At 48.1% G+C, this 21,830-nt stretch overlaps 1 protein-coding gene and 1 long non-coding RNA gene across 6 annotated transcripts in view; one reads left to right on the plus strand and one right to left on the minus strand.

The window, feature by feature from the left end:
- Positions 1-2,129, minus strand: part of LOC120097123 (uncharacterized) — a 29,588-nt gene extending 27,459 nt beyond the window's left edge. For 2 of the 4 annotated variants that reach the window (XR_015638719.1, XR_015638714.1), the window contains exon 1: positions 2,034-2,109. This is a non-coding gene — a long non-coding RNA (uncharacterized LOC120097123). Of the gene's footprint in view, positions 1-1,604; positions 1,817-2,033 lie in introns of all 4 variants that reach the window. The other 2 variants (XR_015638712.1, XR_015638717.1) reach the window with 2 other exon arrangements.
- Positions 2,130-8,043: 5,914 nt separating this feature from the next.
- Lgals3 (galectin 3) lies at positions 8,044-19,980 on the plus strand. Of its 2 annotated transcripts, none has more exons than XM_087586688.1 (6): positions 8,044-8,491; positions 14,084-14,105; positions 14,564-14,923; positions 15,892-15,980; positions 18,722-18,887; positions 19,704-19,980. In XM_087586688.1, the coding sequence occupies exons 2-6, from the start codon at positions 14,088-14,090 to the stop codon at positions 19,857-19,859; spliced, it is 789 nt and encodes a 262-aa protein (XP_087442814.1). In that variant the 5' UTR covers positions 8,044-8,491; positions 14,084-14,087; the 3' UTR covers positions 19,860-19,980.
- The last annotated feature ends 1,850 nt before the right edge of the window (positions 19,981-21,830 follow it).

Below are 21,830 nucleotides of genomic sequence, written 5' to 3' on the forward strand. Positions count from 1 at the left end.
TTGTGACTATCATGGCTGCGAGTGGTGGCAAGGTTTTTGGAGAGCGTTGGGTTACAATTAGATGACGGAATTAGTCCCTCTGAACTCGACCTCCCGGAATTTGTTGCCTGAGCTAAAGAGGTGACAGCCTCGAACTCCAGTGCATTCCTATTACTAGACCGCCATGGTTTACAGGAGACCGCCAGGCTAAGTCAAGCTTCTTTGAATTCTCTGAGAACTCTGCAAGGTTGGTTGTGATCCTTGTGGTTTCACAACCCATGGGGGTCCCTTCAAAAGTGCAGAGAGGGGCTGGAGAGGCACTGACTGCTCCCTCAGAGAACCCAAGCTCAGTTCCCAACACCAGCATGGCTGCTCAGTCAACTCCAGTTCCAGGAGATCCAAGCCCTCTTCTGGCCTCTGTGGGCCCCCCAGACATACATGTGGTACAAGGACATGCACGCAGGCATTCACATGTACTTATAAGATAAAGATATTCTTTTTTGTTATGTATAGAGAGGGCTAGGGCGCTGGCTTAGTGGGTAGAAACACTTGCTGAGCAAGTCGGAGACCTGAGTTCAGATCTAAGTGTCCACATAAAAAGCCAGGCGTGGCCACGCCCACCTCTCACTCCAGGGCCTTTGAGGAGCAAGAGTGAAAGTCTCTCCCGGGCTTGCCAATCACCAGCCTAGCTCCAGGTTCAGTGAGAGCCTCTGTCTCAAAGGAGCAAGACTCAGGACCTCTTCCTCCTTAAGTGTACACACGGTGCGTGGCCGCACCTGTATAACGAAACAACAGAAAGCGAAGGGAATAAGACAAAAGCCCAGAAAGGCAGCCTTGGTGGCACACGCCTGGAGTCCCAAATACCAGCAGGTAAAGTTAGAAGAATCAAGCCATTCTTGAGTATATATGCAGTTCACAGCCAGCCCCAGCTAAGTGAGACCCCCGTCTCCAACAAATAAACAAAAATGCAGAGAGGAAAATCCTCCGTGGTTTTCTGCCCAAATCATTTCTCCCCATCTCGTCGCAAAAATTTTGCTGGTTGCAGGCCAGGAAACAGTTGGAAATATGCACTGGGTTGCCAGCCAACCAGATTCATAGCCTGTCTGTCCTGTTTTCCCACCCTGCCACAGCCCTGGCAAGCCCCACAGTTCTGTTTGCAGTGTGAGCACGTTTAAGTCAGGGGAGTGATTCTTATCAGGAGCGTCCCATGTACCCACCCACCAGCTGCCCTTCCTCTGCTCTGTGCAGCTCTCCAGAGAGGGCTGTTGTGATTTGGCCTTTTGAGACCGTCAGGCCTGGAACTCACTACGTAAACTCATTAGCCTCAAACTCACACCAATCCTCCTCCAGCACTGCTCCCAGCTCTCATTTCGACTCTCGTTTTGTTTTAGCTTTTGGAGGAACAACTTATTAAGCAAGTCTATGCCTTCGTTCCTTTTGGGGTGGTGGTGGAGGGGTGGAGAAGAGCCTCACTCGGGAGTAGAGAAAAGGATAGACTGTGCTGAGCGCAGACAGGAAGTGTGACGAGAGTCCTCGAGTCTGCAACAATGTAACAGAGAAAACTGATAAGAACGAGTCAGGAAAGACAGTGGAGTGTCTGTCCCATGCCCGAGCTTGGAAACTACCTGGAAGGTATACCCCAACAGCAGATCCAGAAAAAGATGTTCCTCAGGGAAGTTGGGTGGTTGGTTTGGGCTTCGTGGGGGGAAATCCTGGAGTTACGTAGCCATGGTAACACGCAAGGAAACCAGTGCTTTCTGGCTCATGCCTGATCCACCACACTCAAGCCCTGCACAAGCCAGCAGGTTAGGGGAGCCTGTGCTCTGCCCTTTGTAGCCTGTGAGAGAAACCGGCTTTAGTCAGTCTAAGCTTTAGAAAAAAACTATGCTTAAGAAGGGTCCGAGTAGGTCAAGCGTGGTCGAGAGTGGGGTGCACAGTCTAAATTCAGACATGAGATTGGGTATCTAAATATTTCAGAACCCCACCTGAGTATCATCCCTTCCTCCGTCAAAGCCTTCTCCTCCCCCCTCTCACCTTCCTTTCTACCTCCTCACCTTCCTCTTCTCTCCTCTTCTTTTTCTTTCTTAGTTTTCTTCAGGAGGCTCTTGCAAGATAGCTCAGGCTTAGATTAAAATCACAAAGTTCCTGCCCCCGCCTCCCAAGTGTCGTCAAGCTTCCTTGTCTGTGTTTTAATTTTTTTTTTAATAATTTTTTTTTAGATTTATTTATTTATTTTGTATATGAGTACACTGTAGCTGTCTTCAGACACACCAGAAGAGGGCATTGGATTTCATTACAGATGGTTGTGAACCACCATGTGGTTGCTGGGATTTGAACTCAGGACCTCTGGAAGAGCAGTCAGTGCTCTTAACCACTGAGCCACCTCTCCAGCCCTGTGTTTTAATTTTTAAATAAAAAAATTTAAGTTATGGTACAAAGGAATTGGGGTTTTAAGCCCTTTACTTATTTACTCAATTACCTTAAAATGTATTTATTATTGTGTATGTGACTGAATATGTGGAAGATGTGTGAGCCTGGGCCCATGTGCACTGCCTGCTTGTGGAGGCCAGAGAACAACCTGTTGGTGACGGTTCTCTCTTTCCACATGTGAGACTCTCAGTTCCAGTTCTGACTGCCCCCAAAGGCCTGGGTTTCATGAGGTTTCGGTCATATGTTTGAGTCGTTATACTTCCTTTGGTCGCCGTTGCTTCCTTCCTGCTCCATCAAGCCTCTTTACCTCAGACCATGTCTCTCCACCCTTCATACCTAGAGGCTAACACTGTACAGGGACAGCCTCCTACCACCCGCCTGATGTTACTCAGGGCCCAGACTTACACTCCAGTGGGAAAACCCAAACACTGAGCCTGTGAAGGCAGTTTGCCTCTGACTCTACCAACTCTAGGGGGTAAAGCAGCTCTGACAGGGCCAGGGCCACCCCTTCAAACGTGGCAGGAAGGTCATTCAGAGAGAGATGAGAAGCCACCGGATGTGTGTCGTCTGACCTGTCTCCCTGCTCAACTCAGTGTCCTTGCTGCCCGTTTCCTCCAGTCTGCCCAGGTGCCCTTCTCAGTACGTAGGCCTCGGCTCAGCTATCATCCGCTAAAGTGCCATCAACTGCTTTAGCTAACAGGACAACTGCCTCCTCTAGTCCTTCCTTGGTCCTATTTGATAGACTGAACTGTGTCCCTTCGTTCATATTGAAGACCTAACTCTCGGTACCTTTCAATGTGACTGTATTTGGAAGTGGGAGGCCTTTAAGGGGCTGAGAAGTACATGTGAGATCACCAGGGTGAGTTCTGATCTGGTAGCATGACTGGTGGCCTTCCATGAAGAGAGGACTGGGTCATGGAGATGTATAGAGGAAAGATCATATGAGCATCAGACAGAACTCAGTCATTTCCTCAAGGAGAGAGGCCAAAGAAGAAACTCACTTCTCACATGTCTGAAACTGTCAAAGAATAAGAAAGGATATTCTGGGGTTGGGGATTTAGCTCAGCGGTAGAGCACTTGCCTAGCAAATGCAAGGCCCTGGGTTTGGTCCCCAGTTCCGAAAAAAAGAAAAAAAAAAAAGAAAGGAGAGGAGGAGGGGGGGGAGGAGGAGGAGGAGGAGGAGGAGGAGGAGGAGGAGGAGGAGCCAGTCATGGTGGCACACACCTTTGATCCCAGCACTTGAGAGGCAGATGGATCTCTACGAGTTTATGGCCAGTCTGGTCTACATAGGAAGTTCTAGGCCAGCCAGGGATACATAGAGAGACCTGTCTCAAAATGGAGGTGGGGAGGAGGAGGAGGAAGAGGAGGAAGAGGAGGAGGAGGAAGAGGAGGAAGAGAAAGAGGAGAAGAAAGGGGAGCAGGAAGGTGGGGCAGGAGCAGAGAGGAGGGAGAGGAGAGGAAGAGGGGAAGGAGCAGGGATGAAGGCGAGGAGGGGGAGGAGCAGGAGGAAGAGGAGGAAATAACTGTTCTTAGACTTATGGCCTACATATTTGCAAGAAAGTATCTGTCATTGAAGCACCCAGTCTACAGTATTCCACCACAGCAGCCATAGCTTTCCTTCCTTCCCCTTGCCTTACTTTCTGTCTACTCACGGGGGCAGCTGACATGTGTCAAATGCTTAACCCTGGAAGTGGGCTCTGTCAGGGGCAGCCATAGGCCGCAGGTGTGTCGAGCTTATGTCCAAGCCGAGCTCCTGCGCTCTCAGGAGGTGCTGTGGTAGGTGTGTGGGTTTTGTGCGGCTGGTACTAAAGGCCAGCTCGGGTTAGGCTTGTGGCAGGAAAAGGACAGAGCTTACTAGAGCCAAGGCAGGTAGGGAAAGGGGCATTCGGAGGATACCTCAAAATCCCTCATTCTCTTGGCCTCTCTTTACGCTAGCTGGTTGGAGCTCCAGTATATTCTTGAGGGGACCTGGGCTGCAGCCTGGGCAGGGAGACTGTGTTAATCAGCAACTGGTATGTTACCACTGACCCCACTTTATGTGTTGGCGAGGTTTCAACAAACTTACCTGTTGACTGAGTTGCAAAGAGCAGGTTTGTAAAAATGGCGGAGGCACGCACTGGGTACCTGCTAAGCACACCGGAAATGAAGGGCCAGCTTCAGACAGCTGGGATGTTAGCAGCAGATGACAATCGTACCTTGGCTCCAGAACACTGAAAAGTGTTCTGTCTCCAAGGCACGAATTGTTTCCCCATGACACAAAGGCTCACTCTCTGTCCCAACTCAGAAGCCAGCTATGAGTATTATGTGCACCAAATGTCCCCAGGTCAGCTCTGCTTCTCAGTTGTCACCTGGACGTGCTGATAGGACGTGGACACAGGCAGAACCAGGAAATTCTCTGTGGACCAGATACGACAACTGGGAAGATCTTTTCCTTTTCTCTTTCCTGATTGTTCTAACCATCTGCTCTCTATGAGAGTTACCGTCAATGTGGTTCTGTTTATATTTCCCTAGGGCTTCGAGTTTTGTGGGGCATTTTTCCTTATTTGGCACAGAGTAGCTAGTTTCTGGGAAGTTTCTCCTTCTGGCTGTATTTCATAATTCTTCACGCTTCAATTTTTATTTCATTTAGTTATTGGTGTGTGGGAGGACATGTGCCTGTTGCGGCCCATGAATGGAGGTTAGAGGACAGCGTGCTTGAGTCAGTTTTCTTCTCCTGCTGCCTGGCCCCAGGGGCTTGACCTCAGGCAATCAGGCTCGGTGGGAGAGACACCTTAACTTGATACTCCATTTTTAACCAGCCTCCAACTTGATGGTCTGTGTCCATTATTTTCCTATTCTATTTCCAGCCGCCTTCTCCAATTTTAATTTCCCTGTTTAAAGACTGACTACTGTTCTCTCTCTCTCTCTCTCTCTCTCTCTCTCTCTCTCTCTCTCTCTCTCACACACACACACACACACACACACACACCTCCTCGCTCTGTATGGAGCTGCTGGCGGGGGGGGGGGGGTTGGCTTGTTCATTCGTTTACTAAGTCAGACTCCTAACATCTCTGTATCAGAAGAAACCAGGTGACTGAGTGAGACTCCAGGTCAGGCTTGCCCCTCACTTCAAACAGCACAACCATCCATATCTAGAAGTCATTCCGTGATATTTTATGAGATTGTCTTGTACTTTTTTTTTTTTCAAAGAGTTTATATAGGCTTTGGGCTGGGTTCTAAAGAGTCATTTACTGCTCCTATACAGATCGTAAACTCCGGACACTCCTTGATATATAGCAAGACCCTTTTGCTAGCTTTACTTGGCATAAAATTGGCGTAAAAGTGTTCTTTTTGATGGACAGTGAAGACATAAGTCTGACCTCATGATTCAGCTTGGCATAAGAAGTAAGCCTTCTAAGTAACGAAGACACAACTTTAATCGATCCTTAAAAATGACCAACGATTACCCACAGGGCAAGAGTGTGTGTGACTCATCTCTTATCTCTATAGCAACCTTTTCGGCTGTCCACTTCTAGCTAACCTTCAGAGAGTGTCTCATGATTCACAGTCCTAAGACTTTAAGTGTTTTCCTAAGAGACGAAAGACATTCCTCTCAGCCCATCCTGTTCAGTACCCACACGCTAATCATCCACACATGACTCATTCAAACTAATTGGTTGCCAGGCTACCTGTGTAGAGGAGAGTTCATGGCGTCCAAATGCTTCTCCAGCTACACAGTGACTTCCGTGTGTGTGTGTGGGGTGGGGGGCAGCAATGAATGCATCCCCAGCAACAGGCTCTGCAGAGCTTGTAAATCTATCCTAGAGACCAGAGCAGGCCTCCTCAGCGCCACTGCTGAGTGAGGGTTTGCGTGCAAACTCCCTCTGGTTGTGGGAAACTGGCTGAGACTATCAATTAACACACCAATAATTGATTACCTTAGTGCTTACAGGAAATCCAGGGAGCCAGGTAACACTTGGCCTGCTCCATGGTTTACATAAGCCAGTGATTGCTTGGGGTTTTTAACTTTTGTTTTTGAAACAGGGATACCGTGTATCCCTGGTGGCCTCTAGTTCAGGGATACAGATCAGGCTGGCCTTAGACTCGAAGGTATCTGCCTGTTTCTGCATCCCAACAGCATGCAGATCCCAGGAGGGTTAAGGGCAGGAACCACCACACCTACATAAAAATAAAACATTCATTTATTTCTTTTTTTTAAATATTTTTTATTCACTTTTTATTTATTTGAGTACAATACTGTCCCTGTCTTCAGACACACCAGAAGAGGGCATCGGATCCCATTACAGATGGTTGTGAGCCACCATGTGGTTGCTGGGAATTGAACTCAGGACCTCTGGAAGAGCAGTCAGTGCTCTTAACCACTGAGCCATCTCTCCAGCCCCATTCATTTATTTCTAAAATTTTATTTACCTGTTTTAATATTTTAAAGTGCATTTCTTTTTTTGCACATATGCATGTGAGCATGTGTATGTATGTGGGTTAAAGGACAACAACATTTAAGAGCTGGTCCTCTCCTTTCCTCGTGAGTGAGTTACAGGGATCAAACTAAGGCTGTGAGGCTTTGCAGCAGGTGGCCTTAGCGGATCATTCTTAACTCTCGTACCCGTATTTTCTCATGTCTAAAATGGGGTTAGTGAGCAAGGGCACAGTGAAAACAAACTGAACCGAACTGACTCTGTGGGTGGAGAAAAATGGGGCTCAAACCACCAAGGCAACAAACAGCCCCCCACCCCCCGGGGTGGGGAGAAGTCAGAAGAAGGGGGGGGAGCGGTTTGAGCTGTTACAGGCTGTTGGGATTGACAGGGAAGTAGATACCCTTGCCCAAGGTAGTTGACATTTGGGGGCAGACTAAGGGAGATTCGTGGTCAACAGAAAACACTTCTAAGCTTCTGTTTGATCGGCCAGAGTCTTTCTGTTTAGGACCAGCGCTGACATTTTTCGGGGACTGCTTTGGACCTAATAGGATTAAAATAATGCCAAATCCATAAACGTATTAAAGCCCTAGGCACAGGATGGGGTGCATACCCATTTGGTGGATGTTAGCTGATGCTATCTGAAACCGGGGGAACATTATCTTGAATATTCTTAACAACGTCACTCAGTTTTTATCTATATAAATGCTTCCGAACTGGTTATCAGCCTTGTTGCAAAAGCGGCTGTTTCTTGTAAAAACTTTTCATACAGACCGAGCTACACCCTGTTCCCTTGATTTAACTTTGTCGTGCTGTACTCTCCTATAATCTTTGAGAAAACATCTTGGGGGGGAGGCGCCTCTTACATCTCAGATGTGTCAGGGACACCTGGTCCTCCCTCCCCTCACACTCAAAGTCACTGCACATTTCTAGGGAAGGCTTCCGGTGAAGGGAATAGGGGCAGGATGAGACCATGAGGGGCAGTTTCAGACGAGGGAATCGGGTGAGTGTGAGAGTTTGGGTGTGGACAGCCAGGGTCCACTGTCCGGCACAGGTGAGGGACATAGGCTGGCGGGTGTGTCCCTGTCCACCACGGGGAAGCTCCGGGGTCCGCAGGGTGCGGTCCAGCCAGGCGCCTGCAGGGCGAGGGATGCTGCCCCGCCCCAGGAGGGCGGGCCCGGGCAAAAGTGTACTAGAAGCCGCCGAGCCACCGCCCTGCTCTAACAGCTAGCGGAGCGGCAGGAGGAGCACTAACCAGGTGAGCGGCGCGGGGCGACGGGGCGAGGGGACCGGTGCTGCACGGTGCACCGAGAAAGGGCTGGGCTCGCGGGAGATGGAGGACCCAGGCTCTGCAGCCCGGGAGGTGACCTCAGGGTCCCAGGTGCCGGTCCACCGCCCTGGTTCTCCTGCGGGTAACTCTCGGAGAGAGTTAGTCACGACCTAACACACTAACTCTCTTTGGCACGGCAGGATGCCAGCGGGCCCCGGGCACGCCTTCGAAGCCCTGAGCTCGAGTGAACCACAACCTACGGAGATCCACCTTGTAGCTGGCTCCAAGCGGTTGCCCCTAGCTTGGCCATAGGAATCAGGTGCCACTCTTGGCACGTTGCGGGTGGGAGTTTGAGGACTCGGCAGACATTGCCCTGCTTTCAGGCCAGCAGGCTCCTTCGGTGAGTCAGGTTCAGCGGAGGTAGGAGCTACAGCCACTCCCTAGATACTGACCACACACACTGTCCAGGCTCTAGTGCGCATGTGCCGGGATGGAGAACTACAGTAACCTCTAAAATTCGTTGTAAGCCAAGTGACTTATCCCTGACCGGTGCATATTTGTGCAATAAACTCTAGGTCTGGGTGGAGGAAGTCTTGGGTGTGGTGGTGTTTGTTTCAGAATGCAGAAGCTAGAGGCTTTCGAAAGTTGCATTTATCCCGAATTATCTGTTACTCCAACAGGAATGCGGGAAATCGATGATGGGGGAATCGCGGCTGTGGTTTAGGCTAACCCTAGTAGGAAGCAAGTGACCCCTATTTTTAGAAACTAGAATATTAGTAAAGCAATCCCTGGAGAGTAGGGTTTCTGGATGATAACAATTGGACTTAGTGACCCGGCTAATTCTGAGAAAAACAACAGGAATCACAATGTACAAAAACTCACCAATTTCTAACATTCCAAGTTGTTTGCTTCAAGTTTATACTTCCTTATTTTTATTTATTTACTTTAGGGGGGGTTGGAGGGGAAGGGAGAGTGTATTAGTTAGGGTTTTACTGCTGTGAACAGACACCATGACCAAGGCAACTCTTAGAAGAACAGCATTCAATTGGGACGCAGTCCATTATCATCAAGGCGGGAGCATGGCAGCTAGGACGAGGGTCATAAAGCCCACACCCACAGTGCCACACCTACTCCAACAGGGCCATACCTTCTAATAGTGCCACTCCCCGGCTGAGCTTTTACAAACCATCACAGGGAGGCAGGATGCCACTGCAGCCTAGGCAGGTCTGCAATTCACTACATAGCCCAGGCTGGCTTTCAATTTTCAATCCTGTCTCAGTGTCCTAAGTGCAGGGACCAACGATGTTAAACTACCACCCCCAACTGTTTCCCTAAATATTGACGTTTAATAACGAAAAGCTTGCTTTTCTGCAACAATAGCCTTTGGTGTGGGGGTGGTGCAGGTCAAGACCTTGAGACTGAAAGAATTTTTTGTTCAGACAAGGTCTTCCTACGTGGTCTAGGCTGGTTTAGAACTTGTGATTTTCCAGGCCAGTACAACCACACCTAGCAATTGTCCTCTTGGTCACTGATACTTTTTGCTTTGTTTTGCTTGTTTCTCAAGATAGGGTCTTACAATATAGCCTTGCTTGGCTTCACACTCAGTTCAGAGCTCAGGTTGGCCTTGAACCTATGGCACTCTCTCTACCATGGTTTCCTGAGTGCTGGGATTATAGATGTGGCCATCTTTACCCTAGACTCTTTTCCTAAGATAGTCACACTTCTCTTTGATGGGGACTAGCTTCCTAAATTCACAATGTTTAGGAGTTTGGTTTGAAATCTGCACTCATTCCATATTCTGGAGAGGACTCTGATGGGGTCTTTCAGGCCTATGCTTAGAAGTGTTTAATGGACAGCTCACTAAATTGTACACAAAGCAGAAGGGGTAGAGAATTGCTTGAGGATTGGCTCGAGGGTTCTCAATCAGTGAGAGAGTTCACTGGGTCAAAAGTGTTGGTTTATCATTTTTCAAGATGGGGGTCTCACAAGTAGCACTGGCTGGAACTTCATACATCAGGCAGGCCTGGACTTACGATACCCACCTGCCTCTGCCTCCTGGGTCTGCACAGATGCTTTCCAAAGAACCTTTCCTCAGGTGGGTGTGGGAGTGAGCGCCTATAATCCCAACATTCAGGAAGCAGAACTCAAAGAATCTCAAGTTCGAGGCCAGTGTAGACTACATGTAGAATTCCAAGCCAGCCGGGGCCAAAGAGTAAGACAGACCTGCCTTGAAATAAATAAACAAGCTTCTTACTTCTTGCCAGTGAACTCGTGTCCTAGGTCAGTCTTATTGACGATTCGGGTGCCTATTTGCCCAGCACCCTCAGTAGCCAAAATCTAAGTCTTCGCTACAACAGACACTGCACACACATTCACAACACCACACACACACACACACACACACACACACACACACCCCTCAGACACACACAGAGAGACAGACAGACACACACCCCTCAGACACACAGAGACAGACACACACAGAGAGACAAACACACACAGAGAGACAGACACACACAGAGAGACAAACACACACACAGATACACTTCAATTTAAAAAAAATCTATATTTGAGAAGTAAATACTGTAAAGAAAATTCTAACTAAAAACAATGAATACTTTTTTTTTTGGAAAAATGCAGTGTATTGGTTAAAATGTGGTTTTTCTTAACAATGTGGCTGTGTGCAAAAGCATTCTATACCCAGCAGCCCGTGTATTGACTCACTGAGTGAATGACTCACGAGTCACTGAGTGAATGACTCACGAGTCAGTGTCTGCCCAGAGCTCCTTTTTATTTTAAATCTGTTTACTATTTCAGTCGTGTCGCTCTGGGTGAACCAACAAGCTGAATTTTCAGGGATGTAACTAAAAAGTTCCAAGGATTCTATTTTAAAATATCAAAAATGTACAGTTTTAAACAAATATAGGTCAGACTTGAGTTAGGGTCAGGAAACTTGGGCTCTTGTCCCCAGGATGCCAATGCTTTGGGCCACTGAATGAGCTCTCGGATTCCTCACTTCACAGTGGGAATATTTTCTCTCCAGCCAGCGTTACCAGATTGCTAACAAAAGAACAGCTCAGTGAAAGTTCTCTGGGAACTGAAAATCACAGTGCAGGGAGGGCGTCGTTACCCTGACATCATCCAAAGGCCCACGTGAGTCACAGTGAAATCTGCTGCCTTTGGGATTTCATTTGGTCAGATTGGAAGATGGAGCCAGCCAGCCTTGATCAGAGGCTTTGCACAGTATCTCTTAGCGTTTCTAGATGTATCACTCTTTAAACAGAATTTGACTGGTGTTCTGTTAATAGAGCACCTTTTGAGGAGAATGGGAAAGTTCGATTGTTTGTTTGTTTTCCCATGTAGGCTCTTTTGAGTGACATATTATTTAACAGTGATTTGACCCTTCAGACCTAAGAGTTTAACTTGTAAATCTTCAAGTCTCTTAAAATTGAAGCAGGGGTTGGGGATTTAGCTCAGTGGTAGAGCGCTTGCCTAGGAAGCACAAGGCCCTGGGTTCGGTCCCCAGCTCCGAAAAAAAGAATCAAAACAAAACAAAACAAAACAAAACAAAACTGAAGCATATTGGTCCTCAGCTCCAAGAAAAAAACAAACAAACAAACAAACAAAAAACAAACTAAAACTGAAGCGTACTTAAGAGGGGAAAAGGGTTTCTTTATGGGGAAGTGCTCGTTGGTTAGTTTTTAGAGACAGTCTTGCTCTGTGGCCTAGGTTAACGGTAAAGTCAATCCTCCTGCCTCAGCCTAAGATAGAGGTGTGTGGCACCATGCCCAGCAGAGGATTGCTCTTGTTTGTCTGCTTGTGCAGCTTAGACAGGCTCCACATTTCTGCTCCTCTTACCTCAGCCCCCCCTAGACTTGAGGTGGCAGGTGGTGACCATCCTCCCTGGTAACCTTCGCTACTTTAAAATTCCTTGTTGGTTTTTATGGCCCCTTGTATGTAAGTTTATCTAGGGATAGACACTGACAGCCTGAATTGGTAGTCTTCAATTCAACCAGAGGTGATTTTTGGCCTTAGAGATTTTTCCCACCTTTGAAAACATTTTGGGTTGTCACAAGTTACAGGGCAGTGTGCCACCGGCATCTAACGGCTTGAAGCCAGAGATATTGCTGAAGGGGTGGGGAAAGGTTTAATCAGAAGTGCTAAGTTCTCTGTCCACTTTGAGCTTCAAAACCACTTCCTAACAGGATCTCACAATGTAGCGTTGGCTGGTCCGGAACTCGCTCTGTAAACCAGACTGGCCTCAAACTCACAGAAATCTGCCTGCCTCTGCCTTCTGGGTGCTGTGTACCACTATGCCCAGCCTAGGCTTTATTTTCTTAAGAAAAAATCTGAAGCCAGGAACTGCGGGTCCTGCCTTTGATGCCAGTCCCTGGGAGGCTGAGGAAGGGGGGTTGCTGTAAGTGATCAAGGCTGGAATGAGACCCTGGAGCTTGGTATGTGGTCCAGGCTGACCTCAAACTCTCAGGCTACAGAATGCTGCGCTCACAGGCATGATGGACACGGTGCTCACCTAATCATGTTATTTCTCGGGATAACTGAGTAAACTATCACAGATGGGCAAAATGAAGTCAGAAGAGAGTCTGATTATGTATTAGGTTCAGGTGATTCTCTTTCTTTTTTTTTTTTTTTCCCCCTTTTTTTCCCGGAGCTGGGGACCGAACCCAGGGCCTTGTGCTTGCTAGGCAAGCGCTCTACCACTGAGCTAAATCCCCAACCCCATGTTCAGGTGATTCTCATGGCAGCAAGATGGCTGCAGTCGTTCTGAGCTCTGATCGATCTCATTCCCGTCCAAAGCTGCCCTCCCTGTGGCTGCTTGCATTGTTTCGTGCCTTAGTGCTAGCCTTTGCCAAATATGCCAATTGCTGTTAATTTAATCGCCAGCGCCCTAAGAAAGGAACGTTTCCAAACCACAGCTGCTCTCTGCTGCATTCTGAGGGAATCTGCTGAAAAGGGGGGCAGGTTTCATGCATCCTGTGGTTTGATAGGTGTGGCACAGGAGCAAGAGCTGGAGGAAACAGGGTACGTCTGCAAACCAGCCCCGTGACCAATCCGTGTAAGGCAAACCTGTTTGGCAGTATCTTGAAGGCAGCTGCCTCAGGCCGCCTGACTGGCCTTTGCTTGGCTGTTTTACTGCTGTTTTATTTGTTGTTGGAAACAAACAAACAAACAACAGCAAAAACCCACAGGCACCACAGCCAACACTTGAGGTGCTGAGGCAGGAGGATCCTAAGTTCAAAGTCAGGATGAACTACATAGAAAGACCTTAATACTTACAATACTTCGAAATCCAACCAAACACTCCCAAATGCCGCCTGTCCACCACCAACGCCCTTCCCAGCTCACAAGTGAGTTCTCAGGTTTGAATGTCCCAGCAGCACCGACCACACTCTGGTGTGCATGCGTCTCATATCTCTCACTGGCCTGGGGGCCCTGGGGGCCCTGGGATGGTGTGGAAAGCGATGGCTCAGAGCAGGCGTCAGGGTGCACCAAGCGAGGGTAACTAACCAGGCAGCAGCCATATCAGCTGTCTTAGAGATCTCGGTAGGAACCGACAGATGGATTTCCTCCAATCTGTGGCTGGGAAGAGAGGAGGGAGGGTTGTACTTCCCATGTATCCTTGCAAGGGTAGAAAAACTCAGGGAAGCAGGGAGCCAAGAGAATTTACCGTCTTTCACCGAGAGGAGAGACAGGAAATTCTCAACCTACCCCTTAGCCCTCAAGGCCTTTTACTCTCAGAGCACAAGCTCCTGGCGTCAAGGTCTGACTTCAGAACCTGAGTGGGTTTGGAATTTAGCTAGACTGTATCCCGCCTGTCCGCAAGATGTTTTTATGATCCAGCGCCATTGATCTAGGTGAAATGATTGTAGACTGACCAGAATTGCCCATGAACTATTTATGTTTAATCTCGTGAGATTTTGTAAAATGTTTTAGGCTCAAGTACTAATAACCCCCTTTGGCTTTTCTCTCTTAGGAAAATGGCAGACGGCTTCTCAGTAAGTATTTCATGTGTGTTCTCTTAGCCGAGCTTTCCCTTTGACCCTCCTACTGTGAAACTCCCTCTGGCTCTCGTGTGCATTCAGGCCTGTTAGCAGCAGGCTTGCTTTCCCAGCAGCAGATTACAGGGAGAGGTGTGGCCTGCACAGCGGAGATGTCCCTCCTGGAAGCAGCGAGACGGTGACTTGGTGCGCTCATGCCAACACCTGCAGCTGTCTCTCGTGTTGACTAGAAAGCGTGTGTTTATAGCCAGCCAGTTCCTGGTGTAAACCAGAAGAGCTTAACCCACCCCGACCCACGAAGATGAGAGACCAGAATAAAATACAACACAAAACAGCAGAAAAGGCGAGGGAAGAATATGAATCTTTTTCCTGTACTCTCAGCTTCTTAGATCACAAGTGCCTGGAGTCCCGTGGTGAAGGAGTCCCATCCTCTAATTGTTTGTCTTTCTTTACAGCTTAATGATGCCTTAGCTGGCTCTGGAAACCCAAACCCTCAAGGATGGCCTGGTGCATGGGGGAACCAGCCTGGGGCAGGAGGCTACCCAGGGGCCTCCTATCCTGGGGCCTACCCAGGACAGGCTCCTCCAGGGGGTTATCCTGGACAGGCTCCTCCTAGTGCCTATCCGGGCCCAACTGGCCCTAGTGCTTATCCTGGCCCAACTGCCCCTGGAGCTTATCCTGGCCCAACTGCCCCCGGAGCCTTCCCAGGGCAACCTGGGGGACCTGGAGCCTACCCCAGTGCTCCTGGGGCCTACCCCAGTGCTCCTGGGGCCTATCCTGCTACTGGCCCCTTTGGTGCCCCGACTGGACCACTGGTAAGGAGGAAGTTGTTTCATGGGCTTGCTGTACCAGTGGGGAGGACATTAGAGGGAATTTAAGCCTGCTGCTTAGCCATGTCTTAAGAGTCAATGGCAGGGGTGTAATCAGTCAAGTAGGAAAAGGAATGTGTTCATATTGAGTTGATTCTGTAACTTGTTATGATAAGGCATTGGGTGGCTTACACCTATAACTCCAGTAAACACTGAGAGCTTTTCAAGACTGCAAAACTTTAGCTCAAACCAGGGATGCAAGGAGGGAAATGATGGGGTAGAGGTGACTCCTCCACCTCGTACCCATGCAAGCAGGCTTTCCAGTCACCCAGTCTAGTCACCCGGGGGGTGGGGAGGAGCAACTGCGGGACGCATATGCAAGGCCTAGTGCAGACCAAGGCTAGAGATGGACGTTTGGGAGACAGCAGAACCTAGGAGGAAATGTCGTAGTGGAGAGACCAGAGGCAGGGACAGAGCTCCGGGGAAGTCCACCAGCCCGTAAGCACTTTGCCTAACACTTGTGGAATGAACTGTAGAAGAGCTCATGCGTAAAGCATTCTGCTGGTGACCTGGGAGCACAGAAGTCCCAGGTGACACAAACCTTTCCTCAGGGGGCAGAATTACAGTTCTGTATGTCATGTCAAGGGGACCCAGGGACCTATGCACGAAGATTGTCGGTCAACAGTCTCGCTTAAAACGCTGCAAAAATGATTCCATGCAGATGAATTATGGGTGGAAACGGCCCCAGGGACGGTTCAGGAACACTTGTTCCCTAATTTGTTAATTTCTCAATTAACTTTCATGCTCACGGGGAACGCTATCTCCCATCTCTTTAGGCCCTGGACAGGGTGGCCTCAGAAGCCACACAGTGTTCTATGTTTGTCACATGCATTGTAACAATGTTTGCAACGTACTCTTACATTCCCCAAGAAAACACAACGCTTTGCTGACCCTGGGATTCTTGTCTATCCCAGACAGTGCCCTACGATATGCCCTTGCCTGGAGGAGTCATGCCTCGCATGCTGATCACAATCATAGGCACAGTGAAGCCCAACGCAAACAGGTACAAGGGTGACCCCATCGATCAGACTGTTTGAATCGTTTTGAAATAAAAACAGTCTTAATTAAGATTTTGGAAACTACACGTTAGAATCCAAGCTGGGCTATCACATAGACTGTCTCAGAGTAGTACTTGATTCTATGTGATTTTTCTGTCAGGTTGTTCAGAGTAAATGGTAACATCCTTTTGGTGTGTGTCCTATGCTCTGATCTTTATAAGTGAGTGCAGGGTGGTGGCCAGTTGTGGTGGTTTGTATACGCTTGGCCCAGAGAGTAGCACTATTAGGAGCTGTGGCCTTGTTGGAGGAAGTGTGTCACTGTGGAAGAAGGCTTTGAGACAGCTTCCCCCTAGCAGCCTTTAGAACAAGAGGTGAACCTCTCAGGTCCTCCAGCGCCATGCTGGCCTGGATGCTGCCATGCTTCTCCCCATAATGATAATAGATTGAACCTATAAGCCTGTATGCCAACCCCAATTAAATGGTGTCCTTTATAAGACCTGCCTTAGTCACAGTGTCTCTTTACAGCAACAGAAACCCTAAGACACCATTGACTCCCCTTTAGACAAATAAAACCGAGGCTTGGGTCTTATGTTTACTGAATAGCAAGTTAAGAAGCCCAGCCTTTTGGGTAGGTGTCATTTCTTCAAAGGGCTTGAGAAGATTACCATGGCAACTCTTATTAGAGAAAACATCTAACTGGGGCTGCCTTACAGTTTCAGAGGTTTAGTCCATTATCGTGATGGAGAACATGGCCAAGTGCAGGCAGACACAGTGTTGGAGGAGCCCAGAGTTCTCCTTCAGGATCCGTAGGCTGTGTCACTGGATGTAGCTTGAGCATAGGAGATCTCGAAGCCTGTCTCCCACAGTGACACACTTCCTCTAACAAGGCCACACCTCCTATTAGTGTCACCCTCTATGGCCCATTCAAACACATGAGTCCATGGGGATCATACATATTCAAACCACCACATACCTGCTAAAGATGTCATCAAATCAGCCTTTGCCACTGGAACAGGTTTAGCCGAGGGTAGACCAGGTATGCTGTGAGGAGGTAATTACATGCCAATTAATAGTCACCCAGAGATATCTGAACTGAATGATTACCTCCAGTCATAATTACATATAATATGAAGAAGCTGAATGTCCCCAGCAACCTGTTTCACCTGTCCCTGTGCTTAGTGGTGCCACAAACACTCCTGTCACCATCAGGGAGTCTGTCTTATGGGGAAAAGGTAGACATTTCAGCAGATGTACAGGTTTGTTCAAGAATTAAGTATGGGCTTGGCTATGCAGGTGCACACGCAACATCCTAACTTACAGGAGATGGGAACAGGAAGGTTCTAAGTTCAAGGACAGCCTGAGCTATATGATTCTATCTCAACAAACACACAAACAAACAAAGAAGCTATGAACTCCTCTGTATCAGTTTGTACGTGGTAGAGGAATGGGAGCAACATTCTGTCACCAGATGGACACAGCTTAGATAGACTGACATACTCCTCCAGCCAAGCTCCTCTCATTCTGTGTGGGAAGCACTGTCCCAAGCCACTCTTCTTCCCAGGTGGCCTGGAGAGATGCTCTAAGTTCAGTGCCCATCACATTGTAAAACTTCACTTATACATATAATACTCTCTTATATGTATATGTGTTATATATGTATATGTTATTTTCAAAATATACATTTATTTAATCTGTCCCCACCTAATGCAGAACCATAGAGTTAATGTTAACAGTTGAGGGCTATTGTACTGGATAACCTTGTTCCAGTAACACTGGCAGTGTAGCCTGTGTACCGACACTCAAAACTGATTCTGGATCAAATAGTAAACAGAAAAATTAACTGTGTGAATCCACACTCTAATAAATTTATGGGGAAAAATGTGCTTGTGTGACAGAGATGACAATCTCTATTCACAGGAGGACTAGACCCAAACACTACTGTCGCTTTCCCTGACTGCTAAGTTATTCAGAACACCCAAAGAATGGCTGTTAGTTCTAGATCACGCACATCAGCCTCTAGTATTACTGTTGGGAGCTCACCTTAAGAAATCCAGTAGGGCCAGTCCCTTAACAGAAGACTCGTGTTTGCTTTAACACACAAGAACAAAAAGGGTCAGAAAGTTCAAGTAGCACTTTCACCAGTCCCACCTCAGAGCGCTGCACGTCCTGACTTTACAACATAGCAACCGGGAAGGAAACATCAGCCACATCCGTGTACCCTGCTGTTCTGAGCTTTCCCGTTAACCGTGACAAAGTTGGATACTTGGGAGCTGGCTTGCCAAGTATTAAGAGCAATCTAACAGGGCAGGAAGAGAACCATTATTATTACTTATAGCAAGGTACGAAGTGCTCTCGGGATGGGTCTGAAGCTATGAGGCTATCTAGAAACCTTTGCCCAGGTACACAAGAGAATGTCTGTGAAAAGAGAGCACTACAGTCAGGAGCAAAACAAGCCAGCTGGTGTCCCACACTTGGAATCACAGCCCCCAGGAGGCTAAAGTATGTGAGGCTCGCAAGCTGGAGTCCAGCATGGGCTACACAGCGAGATCCTGTCTCAATAAACAGACAAGGCAATCGCAGTAACGAGAGGATGGGCCAGTTCTTGGATCTGATACTGTGGCGTATTTGTCTCCAGAACAGAAAAACAGTTCCAACATATTATGAAAGGGTTTGCATTTTAGAAAGCTAGATGTTCTTGTCTTGATACACACTTAACTACTTATCCTTGATTTCTGGTTTAAAACAGTATCACTCTGAATTTCAAGAAAGGGAACGACATCGCCTTCCACTTTAACCCCCGCTTCAATGAGAACAACAGAAGAGTCATCGTGTGCAACACGAAGCAGGACAATAACTGGGGAAGGGAAGAAAGACAGTCAGCTTTCCCCTTTGAGAGCGGCAAACCATTCAAAGTAAGTTCCTGCTGCAGCTGCTGCTGTATGCACACAGCGTTCTCTTATCGAAGGAGTCACTGGAAAACCTGCCCTGGGCACCCGGTGGATCCTCCTGAGCACGCAGCACCCAGCCTCCACAGGCTAGCGATGCAGCCACGAGCAGCGTGTTCTCCAGCTCCCTCAGGAGCCTCCTCGCTGCCACTGGCACCTCTCCAGTCTTCTAATAGCACACTGCTTTCCTTTTTCTTAAGATTTATTTATTATATATAAGTACACTGTTGCTGCCTTCGGACACACCAGAAGAGGGCATTGGGTCCCATTACAGATGGTTGTGAGCCACCATGTGGTTGCTGGGATTTGAATCAGGACCTCTGGAAGTTAGTGTTCTTAACCACTGAGCCATCTCTGGAGCCCAGAAACAGGGTTTCTGTGTGTTGCCCTAGCTATCCTGGTACTCAGAGATCCCCCTGCCTCTGCCTCCAGAGTGCTGGGATTAAAGGCGTGCACCATCACTGCCTGGCTAAAACTAAACATTTATGTATGCAAACAGTTTTCATGGTGGCCATTATCTGTCCTTCGATAACTTCGCTATCCTTTTACTGTGTTTTAAATCTGACAACCTAGCATCAGTTTTCCTGTTCAGTTTACTGCTCTGGATCATTTCCATCCCACAAGTAAAACAAAAACGGAACTTCCGGAACTCATGCTACACATAGAAATTGACAGACGAGAATGACACAGGGCAGACAGTGTGTCCTGGGATACACACAGGGTGGAATGCCCACACTGCACTGGCTATTACATGCTTCTGACGGCTTCCATGTTCGGTTCTAGATACAGGTCCTGGTTGAAGCCGACCACTTCAAGGTTGCGGTCAATGATGTTCATCTGTTGCAGTATAACCATCGGATGAAGAACCTCAGGGAAATCAGCCAACTGGGGATCATTGGTGACATAACCCTCACCAGCGCTTCCCACGCCATGATCTAAGCCAGAAGGGGTGGGCCGGCACCAGAACTGCCCTGTGTGTTATGAGCGGGAAACTTTGCATTTCTCTCTCCTTATACTTCTTGTAAGACATCCATTTAATAAAGTCTCGTGCTGAGAGATACCTGTCGCTTTGGCTTTTATTTTTTTTTGATAGTAGGTGTCAAATCCTTGTGAACAGTAAGCCAGTGTTCTATCACTGAGTCACGCATCCCTAGTCTTTTGAACTTTGTGTGTGTGTTGTGTGCACATGGGTGCAGATGCCTGCTCACATCAGCGGCATCAGGCTGCTGGAGCTGGAGTTACAGGTGGTTGTAAGCTCCCAACTAGGGTGCTGGGAACCAGACTCAGATCCTGTGGGAGAGCAGTCTTGAGGGTGGGTGACTGACTTACCCACTCGGGCCAGGTCAGGTCCACCGATGGACCTCCAGCTGCCTGCCTTTATATGTGATTTGATTTGGAGCAGTGTAAGTACGTAAAGGGAAATATGGAATTATGAATAAACCATCCTGATTTTTTTTTTCCCAGAGCTGAAGACTGAACCCAGGGCCTTGCGCTTGCTAGGCAAGCGCTCTACCACTGAGCTAAATCCCCACCCCCACATCCCGAATTTTAAAAAGGAAATACATTGAACAGCTCACCAGTAGATAGTTACCCTTGACATCTGGATAGAGTTGTGTTACTTCCCGCTGTAGTGATCCCAAGGGAAGATCAAAGGGCCCAAGTACACAACCCTAAGTAAGGGCCAATCAGGGGACAGGAGAGAGCGATGTGAGGCCATGGCTGGCGCTGAGCCTGCACTGTCTTCCAGCATTGCTCTGTTCTAGGACACGCGCATCTCTGTAATTCCGGGACCATCATGTGTGCAGTCCTGAAATGGATGATGTGGAGGAGGCCGGTCTTAAACCTCTTTTTCCCTTTAAAGGCACAGGTCATTGCCTTCAAACCAGTATTCAACACCGCTGAGAACTTGTCTTGGCTTTTACGTCCATTCTCACACTTAACACTTCCTATCTTTCCTATCAGCAGCAAGCGCAAATAGGAAAACGTCAAGGTTCTTTGTTCTACGATGTTATCTTCTCAGTTTAAACTGGCAAATGTCACAAGCTGGAGTCCCAGGAAAACCAGAAATCAGGAGGTCGGTAAAAGCAAGCACTTGCGGTCACAGCTGACAGGACAGGAACATGCAGAGAGCTGGGTCTTGGCATTGACCTCAGCCGGTCAGGTCTGGTGTCCTTACACATTGAGCGATCCCCGAAGCCATACACAACTGTCCATCACTAGGCCGTTTCATCTGTCTTCATGCATCGGTAAGGGGTGGCATCCTATGAACATTCTCTATGCAGACACCTATGTAACCTTCCAGGAAGTTGTCTGGGCATCATGATAAGACCACCTTTCCCCAAAGCCAAACACATCTAACTCTGACGTCAAAAGAAGACTGAACTTTCTCTTGAAAATGTCTAATCCTATACCTACAAGGTTCCTATCGAGTGGAATGTCTTCTTCCAAAGCTCCGCTCATATGCAGACCAAATCATGACACAGGGTAGGGCTGTTAGCATTTGCTGAGTGCCCTTTGCAGCACTCAGTTGTCTACTTATGTTCTACTACATATCTGTGTACACACATATGTACATGTATGTATGTATGGGGGAAGGGCTGGATATGCTACGACATGGACATGGTGTGGGAGGACAAGTGTCTTTATCTTTGAGCTGTCTCTCTCCCTATCAGCAGCGTTCTACAATCATAAAGTTAAGGGTTTATAACGTAAGGGCTGGAGTGGCGGCTCAGCACGCACGGCTCTTCCAGAAAACTCTCCACAGTCCACGTGAAGCAGCTCGCAGCAGCCTGCAATTTAGAGTTTTTGTGAAGATTATTCTCTCTCAACCCTGTCAGTGGTAGCCAGCTCTGGTAAAGGGAGAATGACCAGAGGCAGCAAGGACTGAACAGTAAAATAAGTGGACTTCCG

Source organism: Rattus norvegicus, chromosome 15 (genome assembly GCF_021556685.1).
Source record: "Rattus norvegicus strain SHRSP/BbbUtx chromosome 15, alternate assembly SHRSP_T2T, whole genome shotgun sequence".
NCBI lineage: Eukaryota > Metazoa > Chordata > Mammalia > Rodentia > Muridae > Rattus > Rattus norvegicus.

Excerpts from the sequence above, each read along its gene's own strand:
- Lgals3 (XM_087586688.1), top strand. Across the intron at positions 14,924-15,891 it reads GTGCCCCGACTGGACCACTG|ACAGTGCCCTACGATATGCC; the intron begins GTAAGGAGGAAG and ends TGTCTATCCCAG. Across the intron at positions 18,888-19,703 it reads AGAGCGGCAAACCATTCAAA|ATACAGGTCCTGGTTGAAGC; the intron begins GTAAGTTCCTGC and ends GTTCGGTTCTAG.